General features: G+C 35.3%; 1 protein-coding gene across 11 annotated transcripts in view; it reads right to left on the bottom strand.

Annotated features, from left to right (window-relative positions):
* LOC111044890 (nuclear factor 1 X-type) overlaps positions 1–14,675 on the bottom strand; it is a 300,946-nt gene that overhangs the window by 138,252 nt on the left and 148,019 nt on the right. For all 11 annotated transcript variants that reach the window (XM_022330149.2, XM_039442406.1, XM_022330148.2 and 8 more), the window contains one exon: positions 3,352–3,507. In XM_022330149.2, the coding sequence (XP_022185841.1) occupies positions 3,352–3,507 (156 nt within the window). The remainder of the gene's footprint in view (positions 1–3,351; positions 3,508–14,675) is intronic.

The following is a 14,675-nucleotide window of genomic DNA, read 5'->3' as shown; positions in this document are numbered from 1 at the left end:
CTCATTCCTCGGCTATGAAAAGATGTGTAGTCAGTATATTTCTTCACCACATGCGAACTCTTAGGAAACATTGACTGCAAGTCATTGTACACAGAAGGACTGTGTCTGTTTTTTAGCTCTATACATACAGGCGCCGTGCTACAATGAGATTCTCTTTATACTGTCACCATTTCTTGTAGAAAACACCTCAGCTTTCCATTCAGCCCATGCTGACAGGGGTGGATCTCACTATTTGCTATAAAATAGTTTGAATCTCACTACAGGCGCTGGCATCGTTTGCCTCAAAACATGTTGGTTTGTTGGTAATTCCGCGTTTAGTGTAAAGTCTGCTAATGTGAAGCGTATATAAGAGTACGGTCGATGGTGGTAGGTTAGGTTAGGCTGGGTAGTAGCGATTTACAATAGGCCCGATCGCCTTGAAAACACCAATGTACAATTCACGACTTGTAGAATGAGGCACAGGGGTAGGATTTATAACGGCTCTAAGCTTGTACCGAGAGATTGAGCATGTACATACCAGTAACTGAGTACAATTTGTAAGAATGTCCTTCCAGCCACCCAGGCTTCTTCATCTTGTTTCTGTTTGAATCTCTACACGTGGTGTCACATATATTGCAGCTCGCCGGAGGTAACTAACTATAAACGCTCATTTGCTGAGTAATCAGCGACCTCCTGGCATTAGAATTCCAAGAATAGACCACCAGCTCCCCCTCGCACCCTTTCAACAGTACGGCGACATTTCTTTTTTGTCGCACTGCAAGCATCCTACTGATATGTTGGAGTCTGTAGCGGGCAAATGGTGATTTCCAACCTGAAGTATGGGTAGGACGACTAAGAATTATTACTACAAAATATTCAGATACAAACACTTTTTTCCGAAAATCGTGACATTATTTCCAAAAATCATGTCCTTTTTCCGTGATAGATTGTTATCATCTCAGAAAATTACAGATTAAATGAAATCCGAAAAGTTTTATACTATTATGAAAATTTGGATACGAACACAAAAACCTATGAAATTATCGGTGAAAAATGATGTGGGAAAATTGTAAAGATAATATCAATTCAATGCCGATTGAAAACCCGTATGAAGAAAAATCTCATTAGAGATAATACAGTTTAAGAATATTGAATCAAATTATTATTCTTAACCAAGTTGAAGGAGCAATAAACATGATTACCGGTATTCCAAGAACTCCTTTGGATTCTTCTATAATAAGTTATTGTAGAGACTTGAAAACCTTCAGTTTATGCAACTTCCAAAATTTTCATCGTCCAACTAGAGAGAAGTAACACTTTCAACAGACATCAACATTGTATGGTACTACAAGGATTATCTCTAAATCACGTAAATTTTAGAAGATCTTCAATACAGTATTCAATAGCTCTTGAAGTTTCTCTCACAAGAATCCTGAATAAAATATTCGCAGAAGGCTGAAGAAATAAAACATCTTTGCAAACTTCGCGAAATGAGCATTGTAGTTCCATGTTATATTACCACGAAAATAATCCACATTCAATAATGATAAGGATCGACATTCAAGGTCCCTTTAAATGTCTATCTCTTGAAGTGTCAAAACTATGCACTTTAAATAATGGAATTTTCTGCTGACAAACGTATCCATTCCTCGGAGAAATTTTTTAAGTATCAGTCAACTAGTAATGACAGAAATGTAGTTGAGAGCTAAGTTTTCAGTTGGAAATTTTCAATGAAGTCAAGATCTTAACAAATTATTATGTAATTTTGTAGATGTTTTATAGTCAGTATCTATGAAAGATGTTTTAGAAAATCCAAACTGTTATTCTATGATTAGAATCAGTTCATATTCTATTTGTGAGATGAATTTTGACGAAGATTTTAGGAGTGTAGAGATTAATGAGACAGACTGTTTGACAGAAAAAATAAATATTTTGTCATTATTTTCTGTATTAGAAATCCAAATAATATTCTATTTCGATCTTTAAAACGCAGTTTATATTATCAGCAACATGTTACCCTGTAATATCCCTATCCTTAGTGACTCCAATAGAAACTGTATCATGAATGAATAATGAATTAGAAAGCAGTGGAAATTTTCTAGTATTAAAACGTTTTTGTCTACTAGCAATAAAACATTTCAGATTCAACTGATTGCCAAATTGAAAGTAGTGCATTGACATATTCCACGTGAATGATAATCATGAAGGAATATTGTGAAAAGGAAAATAAATTTGGTTATAGTACAGACAAATGTATTTGATATATTAAGGGGTGGTCACCCCACTCAAGCCTAATGATGAACTCCATCATATCTCGAATATAGTTTTCAAAGAAGATCGTCAGACGCTATTTAAACACTGCTGAACTTGTTTTTGGACCCCCCCCTCTCAAGAATTTGATTTCACAGTCTGTTTTCCCCCTGTGGACGCCACTGGATAAATAATATTGTCTTTGATACACACAGACTTCAACTTCATTCAATGTAACTTTCGACTTGGCGTAACACGTGTAAGATAAGGAATAACAAAATGTATTCAAAGTCAGAAGTTACATCAATCACAGTATAGATGGGAGATTCGACTATTTCATCCATCCATTCTCATCAGAAACTGAACTTCAACTCCAATTTCAAATTCACCATATCACTGTCCTCAAATTCTCTTTATTGATTCCTCCTCAATTGAAGAATTTATTCAATTAATTTCTCTTTTTTGTTCAGTGCGTTCAGTGATTTCAAATTTGTTTGTAAAACGCATGAAATGAGCTAATGTTTCCACCAATTTAATTGTATGTAACATAAATATAATACCATAGATAAACAATAGCATAAGTAGACATCCCATGGTATAGGGCGTTTATGTCGCAACTTTTACTGTTATCTCAAGCTGATAGTGCACGTAATTTTCTCCTGTGAAGCTTTATGACGCTGGTAGTCTCTCATATTGTGCCGTTCATACACTCTTACCCGGTCAAAACAGTAAAAATCGACAGTAATCGGCTTGAGATAACAGTAAAAGTTGCGACATAAACGCCCTATACCATGGCATATCTACTTACGCTATTGTTTCTCTATGATAATACTCTTATATTATTGATTCATCTCCTTAATGAAGGCATTAATTCAATAATTAAATTCTATTTTTCACTCTTATATTCCTCTTCCAAATTCACTCTTTTTCAAGTCTCATTATACTAGTACATACAACTAGTTTTTTTTACTAGGCTTGGAAAAAAATGTATATTCCACTTAAGGGGTGAAGCTATTAACTGAACTTCAATTTCAAATTCACAAAATACATAGAGGGGAATACATCCGATGAAAGTTTTGAATGCATGCAATAAATCAAACAAGAGAAAATAGTTAAACTCACCATGAGCTCTTCCTTGCAGTGCCTTTCTTCGTCGTTTGACATGCGCTTCTCGTGTTTTTTGAAGAACTTCCTTTTTGCTGCTTGCAGATTGAACCACGTGTAAGAGAAGGCTTTCACGTGTGGAAGCAGAGCCTCGATGAATGGATGAAACTCATCCTGAAAACAAACAGAAAAATATATGATCAGAAAAGATGAATATATAGCAAGATCTACTTCAAAATTCCAGAATATCTTATGAGATTTTGTAATCAGATTTTCCCCTCAGGGAACTTTCATTATGGAAGTTACGGGTGTGGCAATCCCGAGGTACCCTAGCAAGCGGTGGATGCATCTTTCCATGAAGCAGCCACTGCGGGAGGAGATACACCTCTTGAAAAAACCAGGGTCCATCTGGCTCCGGATGGTAGTAGCACCCTGTAAGGGCCCCTGCCTAGGGTTACAAGGTGAAAACCCTCATCCTCCAAGGCGGATGAGGAGAAATCCGAACGGTGGAGAGGGCGGAAAAGCCTAAGGAGTTAACCCGAATCAAATCCAGAGTCGGCACACTGTGAGAGCGGCAGTGATAGCTAGTGCCTAGGAGATGGCGACTTTTTACAAACGACCCTGGTCCTCCAGGAAGGGGGTTGTGCGCAAAACTAACCCTCTTTTCCTGTGAAGAAGTATTGTAACGAAAACTGAAAAAGCCTCAGAATGGGACCGGAATAAACTGGATGTCGGAGGGGATGGAGACGTGAGCCTGCCAATGGAGACGAATGGAGAGGCTTTTTGAAGGAGGTCAAGGATCTGCATGAGCTGTAGCACCAAGGAGTGGGTAAGTAGTATTTTGTAATGAATTCAAGTCAATATATGGATAAGTGAAATCAGTGTTTCCTAGTTAACTTATATTTATAGTGTTTATAGGGATATTTTGAAGTAATAATAGTTTGCAACCTCAAAGCAATATTACTCATTATAATAAATTATGAAAGTAGTAATTTTGCAATCTATAACTATCATTAACTTCTTGTTGAGATAGAAATAAATATGACTTCCTGTGTAGTAATATAGAGATTCATGTTTGTGTTGCGGTAGTTATCAATAATCTACGAAATGACTAAACTGGATGACTTACTTATTTATTGAAACATTTTTGAGAAATAAATTCTGCTTGTTTCACTATAAATGATCCATTGTAATCTAATAGACTGAGACATTCAGCAGCAGGAAATTTAGTAGACATGATTCCTTACAATTGAACATTGTAGACCTATAAAGGTAGAGCTCTGCCATTGGTCGAGGTAAAATACGACCACAATAGGCGGCGGTAGGCGTCCACACAGTGAACGGTGACAACAGTATTCAAATTACTGTGGGAGTGTCATCCTTGTCTCAGCCAATAGCAGAGCTCAACTTTGTTAGATCAACTGAACTAATCTTATAGCATTATTAACACTAAATCTCTCTATACTACTATGAATACTAAATACATGAGACATTAAAATGACTTTCTGTATTGCAGTGAAATGAAGTTGTATATATCTATTATGAAGCTTCAATATAATAAGATATACAATACATTGATTGATCCAAAGAATGTCTTAATATTGTTAAATTCTTTTAGTGACAATCTTGAGTCGGTTGTTTTTTAATCAGAAGATATTATGTCAATAAGTGAAGATCTATTAGCTGATGAGAAGTAGTAGTTATATTTGATAAATATTACTGAAATAACTTCAACTAGGAGACTTATTGGCCTATGCTTTCTGAAGAGATTATTGTTTTTTTAGAATTTCATTCACTTTATAATAATTGCAGTCTTACAATTTGGGGATTGATACTCAACGTATTTTATCAGCATATTCATAAATGACTCTGCAGTTGTAATTAAAGTTTAAAATACCTAAATCATTCATATTTATCATCTGTTTTCTGTCGATCTTCTACTAATGATGACTAATCTTTTCGGTAATTCTTCAAAATCATATTTTTAATATGCGAATATTTCCTATTTTACTTATAATGATGTAAAATATTTCTTCTATGTTTAGTTTTGAAGCATCTGAGTTTAAAAATCTACTTCGTGAAAATACTTGAGGACTGAAAATTTTGTGAATTGAAGAACTACAAGACTTAACCTATTTCGGATTATGTGTTATCTAAATTTGGAAGAGGAATAGCACAAGGTTACCTTATTTTTCCTCTCCATATCATTTTGATAATGTAATTATTGTATAAATGAATAAAGAATGAATTAATCTCTGATTACTTATCCAGATCTCTGTGGATATTCATTTTAATTTTATTTCCAGCTATTATTTATGTTGGTGATTGTTTAGTGAATCTTTCTTGGCAGAGGACACATCAACTTTTCATCATAGATGAATGATTTTGCAACAGCTCAAGATTGAATACAAGAGACAAATTTAGTGGGTGGGGAGGAAAAGGCCCACTACCCAATAAGAAGGACAATTCTTTCTAGATACTTCAATAAGGCCAGCGTTTCAGATTTAGTATTCCCTTTTCCTGGGGGACACTCTACATACGCCCTTATAGTGTTCATTCCCATCTATTTATAGATGTTGATCTCCACGATGTATCTCCTATTGCTTGGTTCACTCCAACCCTATTCCTCATACAAATAGCCTTCCAGTTTGTATCTCCTCTACGAGACTTGGTCCAAACACATAAAAACACTGCATTCATATGACTAGTTTGTCCTCTTGAGTTATACTCCAATCATAGGGTTCAACGAGCTCAATCCTTGCAGTCCTGGGAAATAGGAATTGAGGCACAAAAAGAGAGAATATAAAACACCCTTTCGTTACTCAATAGTTTGGAAGACGAGAGTCCTCAAATGACCTGTGTCAACTTTTGTATCTTTTCAATCAATCTACTTCTTCTGTGAGGGTGATGCTCACATAAGCGTCAGGCTTGTGCGTGGGTTATTGGGAGAATGATAAGCTTGGTGCTACAGCTTCAGGTGATTACTCTTAGCTGATACTACTGTAAGGATTTTTGTATAAGGAATGGGGTTAGAGACCCTCTTCAAACTTTTGAATGTTATATGTTTACTTCTGTGTATAGGTTATTCTGTTTATAGGTTCACTTCATAGTATAGAAGACGGTACATAGTTCACGCGATCGTTTGAATTAAGTACTAGACGGAATTCCACAGCAAAATTTGATAATTCAAAAAACTTTATAATTTGAAAAAAGTACGTGATGCTTGAAGTTTGAGGAGGTGACATCATTAAGATGGATTCCCAAATGTCACTATCAGTAAACAGTGAAAATATAATTCGCTCAAGTTCAAATGGGATAATACATACTTAATCAGCTGGGCTGAGTGGAATAGTACAATCATAACTCATGGAGATTATACAGAATGACACAGAATAACGGGAACTTATAAAAACGCCATTAAACATTAGTGGGAAGGGCAAAAATGATTTTATTCAAACTAATGTAAAGTACAAGACTTGCCTTTTGAGAATTATTAATAATATCTATCACTTTTTGACAATTACTTCTTAAGGATGGCTTCCTCCTGCACGAATACACTCTTGAAATCTGTGTTGAGATTCCTGAACGATTGCTGCAACATTTCAGCTGGGATTTTGTTAATTTCATTTTGAATTGTCTGTTATGATTCAACCACAGTTATTGGTCAAGTTGTGGGAACGTTTGATTTGAGATAGCACCACAAATCGCAGGTGGACCAGGAAACGCAGATGTTGCAGTGATCAATGAGGAATCGGCAACACGGATTTCAAGAGTGTATTCGTTCAGGAGGAAGCCATTTTAAAGAAATAATTGTCAAAAAGTGATAGATTTATTGATAATTCTCAAATGGCAAGTCTTGAAGTTCACATTATTTTGAATAAAATCATTTTTGCCCTTCCCACTAATGTTTTATGGCGTTTTTATAAGTTCCCGTTATTCTGTGTCACTCTGTATTTTCACTGTTCACTATCACTCGTATCTGTGAATCAAGCTTCAAGCTACTTGACTACCGTACTCCACATATATTTATTTCATAAAGAGAAACCTTTCGTCCACTTTTACAAACCATGCTGTTCATGGACTTGAATCACTTGAAAGTTTTGTTTCATTCAAACATTTTAGTTTTCTTCATCCACCTAATATAGTTGAGAGAAGCAAATAATATGTTTAAGTTTGTAAATTTCCCATTGAAACCAATATAATTCGTACATGCAACTTATTTTATCATGCAAAGTTTGTAGTAGACGCGAAAACTATGTCACGAGAGAAATTTAAATCATTGAATACAGAACAAATAGATAGTTTGGTAAAAATGTGAGAAGCATATTTTGTTAATGAACAATACTTACTGATGGGATGATTCAAATATATAAACAAGCTTATGTGGATGATTGACTAAGCTACTCAAGCTGCGTTTACAACACAGTTATTAACAAAATGTTAATAGCTAAATCCTTATAGACTCTATTGGATTGAACGGAACATGACAAACACATATATTCATCATGTGTATGATAAGTTATGTTCAATCTAATAGAATCTATAAGGATTAAGTTATTAACATCTTCTTAATAACTTTGGTGTAAATGTAGCTTCACTATACTATAGAGTGAACTAGGGAAGGTGAACTCAGTTTATTAGTGATCTATATTCATTCCAATTCTCGTAAGCACTGAAAAGTCAGTGACATCAAATCAAAGTCATGTTGAATAAGTTTGCAACAGCTGACCGATTTTAATTTGTAAGGGCCTAAGAGATATCCTGTTCTACACTTCATAAACAACGTATAAAATGGGGAAAAATGTTGTAACAGCTAGTTATAATTCTTTGAAGGGAAGAAGAATCAAGTGTTAAATGAGGTTTTGAATGATATGACCTTCATTTATCGAACAATCTTTGTATGTACTATATCTCAAGTTGTTTGACAGTGGACTCGTCATACATGATCAATTATTTCATAGAGCTGGTCCAAAATCTATCATTTTGGCTGGTATCCATTTGGCTACTATTTCATACGAGATCTTTCTGAGCCAATATGATTTCAGGGTGAGAGAAATACTACTTCATTAAGGCCAATGTCCTTGCTATTAGAATGAGCCAAACGATCACAAAACAATAGTGGAGTAAAAATACACATAAATAAACAACTGATTTGGAATTAGAATTGGAATTCTCTGAGGATTTGTCGTCTGCTTTAAGAAATTAAACATAGAATTTCAGCCGGTAAATGGGGTCTTCCTGTAGGGCTACTAAAATTATTGGTTTACATAATAAAATTGAAGGTTTTCCACCTAAGTTTAAGAATCGAGATCTTTCGTGAAGAAGAGCCATGAAGTATAATTAGTGTTAGATACTCTAGAATGATGTGAAGAGCAATGGCAAATATATCAGTAATTTAATCAGCAGTCGATTTTTTCCACAGCCGATTTAGAATATCTATCATTGGGACATACCTGATTACAAAACACTATTAAATTCATAATATTCTTTATTTGGAATTTCACGATTGTAGTGTATGTCATAAACTGCATTCATGTTCTATTTTTTACTCAAATATAATCTCAGTCACTAACTTCACTATCAACTGAAAATTTTATTATTATGAATTTCATCACAAACTCTGATCATTTAAGCTTTCACCTACAGGTTCATAAACAACATTCCTGATATATTTGTTAGTGGTGATTTGTTAGTGGTGGTTAGAGTGGTGATTACCTATTGTTATGTTTTCAGAAGTACCCAAGACTACAGAATGGCTTCAAATAAGAGGAATACTCTTATACAATACTTCTTGAAAAACCAGAAAGATCGCCCTATTGCATTGAAGTTAGTGTAATTCTAACTATAAGAGTATATTGTGAGTATATTGAATATTTTTATTACATAGAGTTACTAGTGCCCTTTTCTATTTTCTTTGAGGCAGGGCTATAGTGAGGTCCAAGTTATAATGGCAGTGTAGGAAGATAGGAGAAAAGGGTTGCCAGATCTCAGCCTTGCAACCCAAAAAGCTGATACTAATTTAACTGTTCATTATTGTTGAAAATAGTTAATCATATTTTATTTGTCAAGAAAATATATTTTTTAAAGATGTTATAATCAATTTCCATGATTGAGATAAAATATTTTATCAATTAGTTGAATTTATACATTGTTGATAAACGATGTGGCAACATCGCAATGCGTGAAAGAGATCTGCTTTGTTGAATGATAGACAAGGATAGCAACACCATTGCAAATTACATACTGCCATTATAACGTGGACCTCACTATAGTTTCAGGTAATAATCCTCTAAAATATTGAGCAACCAAGTATATTGTGCACCAACTGGAACTCATAGAGCTCAGAATAGCAACCACAAAACAGAATATGTATCGAGCACATCCATTGACACATAAATAATAATAGCATTTACCTATTGGTAGTAAGGAAATATCCTCTATTGGTTTCGAAAAGAATATAATTTGGTTTGTTGTGTCGAGTGTATATTCATTGACGTGGGAATAGTAATACGATTCATTCAATAATTCTAGCAAAAACCGAAAGATTTACTTGGAGTGAGTGGAATTTTGACCTAGGTCCAAGAGTGTTTTCCATTTCTTCAGGAACAGCTGTTGTATGATGACATCATGCACAAGTTTTTTCGAGCGGACCATTGCCAGGTCAATAAACTTCGCAATCAGGGTTAGTCAAGAATTGGAAAGAATGAAACGATGCCATGTCCATCTGTTTTAGCAGGGGATCACGTGTACTGCTGCATCAGGATGATGATGATATTGGCCAAGTAAAGCAGCCAAGAGAGAAAGAGAGTGTGAGGGGGATTTTGGCAGAGTCTAGTGCGCGGAGCGACTGGAGCCAAGTCTCACTAACCCAGTGGGCTTACGTTGGTCCCTTGGCAGCCACGCACGATTACAGACTGATTTACATCTTGTCTGCTCCAGCCTCAATGTCAGACCGAGGTCCGAGCAAGTTCATGTCTGCCTCCTACTGGCTTTCATTGAAAAAGCCCTCCAAGATGCTCGTTCATAAATAAACGGTGTGTGATTAACACTAGCGGAGCGCATTACTGGAATTAGAGGTGGTGCAGTTATGCAATTGATTGGAGGCGTATTTCATTGAGAGGCTTCATGATAATCTATCAGATCGAAGTCAAGATAGTCAACTGCACAGAATTCAATAAACGCTCCCAATAACACTTAATTTTTAAAATGAAATCCACTCCACAATAATAATTATGTTCCCGTTCATTGTAAAATTGTATTGGTCGCAAACATCCGAAACGAATGACGAAGAAGAACGAACACAAAGTCGAAGAAGAACGAGAAGATAGTACAAAGTATGGAATTAATTGTAGAAGTGATTGTCACGTATTTCATTGAAAGCACAAGAATCAACTATAGACATTTCATCTTGAAAATCCAACATCTATTGAAAGCTCAGGAGAACAGAGATTACAAGGAGGGAGAGCAAGAGTTATATAATATCACGTCGATATACTTGCAATTCAACTGTGTAGATGGTCTTCCATTTTGTAGTTCTAGGATTGAATTTGAAGAAGACTATAATAATTAAATCAGCTTTGAACTATTTAATTTTAGATGGTATTTGCCGCTGGAGTTGCAGAATTGATTCAAACCAAAATTTAATAAAATTCAAAGATACCGGTTTTATTGTTACACCATTGTGGCATTGTCGAAGTATTATTTATTGGTAGGCCATGCGTTATGGTTGGTAGATGGGTGATCTATCAAGGTGGACGTCTACCATTGGCCTATTATTACGAAAGCCACTTGCAGTGGATAATTAAAACATCCAGCTATAGCGGTTTATACACCAGACAGTGATGATAATGAACTTTTAACTTTAAATTACCCTATTTAAAAAAAAATTGATCAACCTCAAAATCGAGAAAATTAAGGACATTGGAATTGAGGAAATAATCAAGTCTTGTAATGTCTGTATCAACTAACTTAATAGTATGCTATTCCAAATCCATGTAGAAGCAGTATTGGATACAAATATGTATTCTGGAATGAATTGAGGTTAACTAGCTCAAGTGCACTATACAGAAGATAAGAGATCTGTAAAAATCATTGTGATTATGAAATCACTGGTAGCTTATAAGAGATGATCAATGAGAAACTGGATGAAGAGAAGACAGTACCTAATCTACGCTTTATCATAATTCCATGAATTGAAATATTTCCGCTAAGATAATACAGTTATTATTGAGAAGGACTCGACGATCGAGTTTGTAATGGTTTGAAAGTTGTTTCAAAGAGAATTTTTCAAAATACAGTACTTACATTGAAACTGTTCAGATCTAGATCGACAGTTTTCCCTCAATATAATAATGAGTTTTTACTTGTAACTTGTAACTATCATCTCCAATCGATTTTTACTATTAAGTTTGTTTCATCTGTATAGCCCCACACGATAGTACGTTTTTATCTTCAACTGTCTTCATCCATCTGCCATGGAGCAGCTATAAGTTTTCACTTATTCCAAAAGGGCTACTTAAAAGTTCAATTACAAATCAAATAATTTAATAATGGCGTAACAAGCCGTGTCTAAAAGAAAATAAATAGGGTACCAGTGATTCTATGTAATTCAACTATTAACTTCTCTAATATGTACAATTACGTATAATGGTAAGTATACTCCTCAAACTATATTTATCAGATTGCTATAACTATGAGGAAAATGGAACTGGCGTCTTCATCAATCTCTATAGTTTCTATATTATTATCAAGCCTCAAATTTATTCAGCGATTTGCTGGAGATGAGGAAAATGTATGTGGTATTTGCATTGCATTTGTCGTCTTCATGAAGACCATTCCATAGACAACCAGTCAGTATTCTATACTCACTGCACACAACACCTCTCCATTCTCCATATGAAATGAGAACAGCGTGATAATTATATAATCGAGCGTTGGCTGTTATCTTGTGATGCGATCCCTTACCTCAACAAACGATCAGACCCAACTTGCACCGATCGCAGCTTTTCTGTTATTTTATTATCGACGAACCGGTTTTGCAACGGAGGAAATGATTATTGAACAGGTTTTTTCAATTTCGTATAAATGAATTCATAGCGCCAAGTCATTAACTGTGTGTCTTTGACAAGGTCGAAATTGCCCAGATTCACTGCATCAGTTAGATGAGAAGCATTGATGATATTCATTGGGAATGCTGACATTTTGTGATGAATCTCTCTATAGAAGTAGCATCCGTGTCATCTGGAGAGCTACCACTTGCAACGTGGTCGAGGTGTCACTGATGGATGGGTGGGCGTAGTTGTGTAGCTCCGAGGCTAGATCGCTAACAATGCTTGCACGAAAGCACAGAATAAGGCTGAACTCACACTTATGCGACTCAGGTCGAGAAGAGACTCGACTCTAGTCGAGAACATGTGTTTCCAAAATGATGACAGTCGCGGAGACTAGAATCGACTGGTCTGAGTGTCACCATTTGAAAACACATGCCCTCGACTAGAGTCGAATCTCTTCTCGACCTGAGTCGCGTAAGTGTGAGTTGAGCCTAATACAACATAATTATACGAAAAGTTGCAATGTTACCTCGTAAAGCCCAGGTTTTCTCCAATTATTTCCAATCAATTCTAGAAATCTTTGGATACAACGCTTGATATCCCAGGTGTAAGAATCAAAACATAGTGGAGAGGCGTAGGTTGCTGAGAGAGTTGAAAAGTGTTTTTTTGGCTAACCAAAGCTCACTGTGATATATTGTTAATGGTGTTAGGCGTCTGCAATTATTACATTGTATTATTTTCACTGCTACTAATATTGTATTGTCTGTCTTTGTATAAGATATTGTAGGAAATGACGTTGTTTGTAACATTTTTAAGTTCCTTGACAATGAAAGATCAATCGATTGAATGCATTTATTTGAAAAATGTGTCAGATCATAGAGGAATGGCAAAAGTTGGGTGGAATGTAGTAGAAGAGACAAACAATGCAAGATTTAGTAAGATTTATAAGATTCATAGACAAGTAATTTAACTGTATTTTTTCTCTATGTTAGAAGGAAGACGGGGCATTCAGATACATTCATTATATTTCATTCTCTCAGATACCTTCTCAGGTTCCATCTAACTCCACCACTCCACTATATCTTTTGGCCCTAAGAAGTTTTGAAAACAAATCGTATCATCGTGAGAATAAGTTTTGCCAATCTGTAGCATGTGATCATCGTGAGAATGACTGGCTGGCTGGATGATTCAGAGGCCCGGGTTCAAATCCCGGCCCGGGCAAGATATTTATATCGGGCCACTCCCGTGTTTAGGATGGACACGTTAAGCCGTCGGTCCCGGCTGCCTAAAAAGCAGTCGTTAGGTCATGTCAGAGGCCCTGAAATTGATCAGTTGCGACCTGAAAACTCTGACACCAGACCTGAGCCAGCCAGGTCACTCGATATTATTATTATTATTATTATCGTGAGAATAAGTTTTGCGAATCTGTTGCACGAAGTTGTGAATATATTTTATTCTTCTGAACTGTTAAAATGATACACTTCATTATACGAATTGTATATACCAGTAGGCATTGGTATAGGAATATTACTACATATTTATTGAGATATGATCATATTACTACAAATCTGTACAATAATCAGATACAAGCATTCCAGAGAGGGATTTCAAACAGAATGGATTATTAAAGTTTACGTTCAGAAATGAACTGAAGTAGTACTACCAATGAATTTCTGCTCTGCCGGGTAGAAAAAAAACATTGTATCTTATGGGGCTGTTCACACATTTTCATTTAACCACTGTACATTCACTCTCATAAGACTTATTATTCTTTCCCTTGAATCACTTCACTCATATGGGCTACTTTATTCAAATTAATAAAAACTATATACAAACTTTCAGTACCCTTTTATTAAAAACTTTAAAATATTCTAACGACTAGTTTCGACCAGTAGCATGTCAAAGGGTACTAAAAGTTTTTATATTGTTTTCATTAATTTTCATTCTTTCCCTGTACAACAGAGCAGAAATTCATTGGATAGTTGACTAATTGATCAGTTATCAAGGAAACAAGCATGTTCGATAGGTAGAGACTATTGTACCACATTAAATAACATTTACTGCCAATAATCAATCAACTCAAGTAGAACAATATGAACAATGTCTTGTAAGAAGTAACAATGTGTTGGGATGTCTTGCATTTCCAGCAGGTAGTTTATTTTGGGTGATCAGACGTTCAGACTTTGTGGAGTATATACGATTCTAAAACGTGAGGTATTAATAGCATCCAGGAAAAAGCTGAGTGAGAGAGAAAGAGAACGTGAGAGTAATTTTCTTCTGTATCTATAATCT

The sequence above is a fragment of the Nilaparvata lugens genome, chromosome X, assembly GCF_014356525.2.
Source record: "Nilaparvata lugens isolate BPH chromosome X, ASM1435652v1, whole genome shotgun sequence".
Lineage (NCBI taxonomy): Eukaryota > Metazoa > Arthropoda > Insecta > Hemiptera > Delphacidae > Nilaparvata > Nilaparvata lugens.
This window is presented reverse-complemented; position numbering and strand designations above follow the sequence as displayed.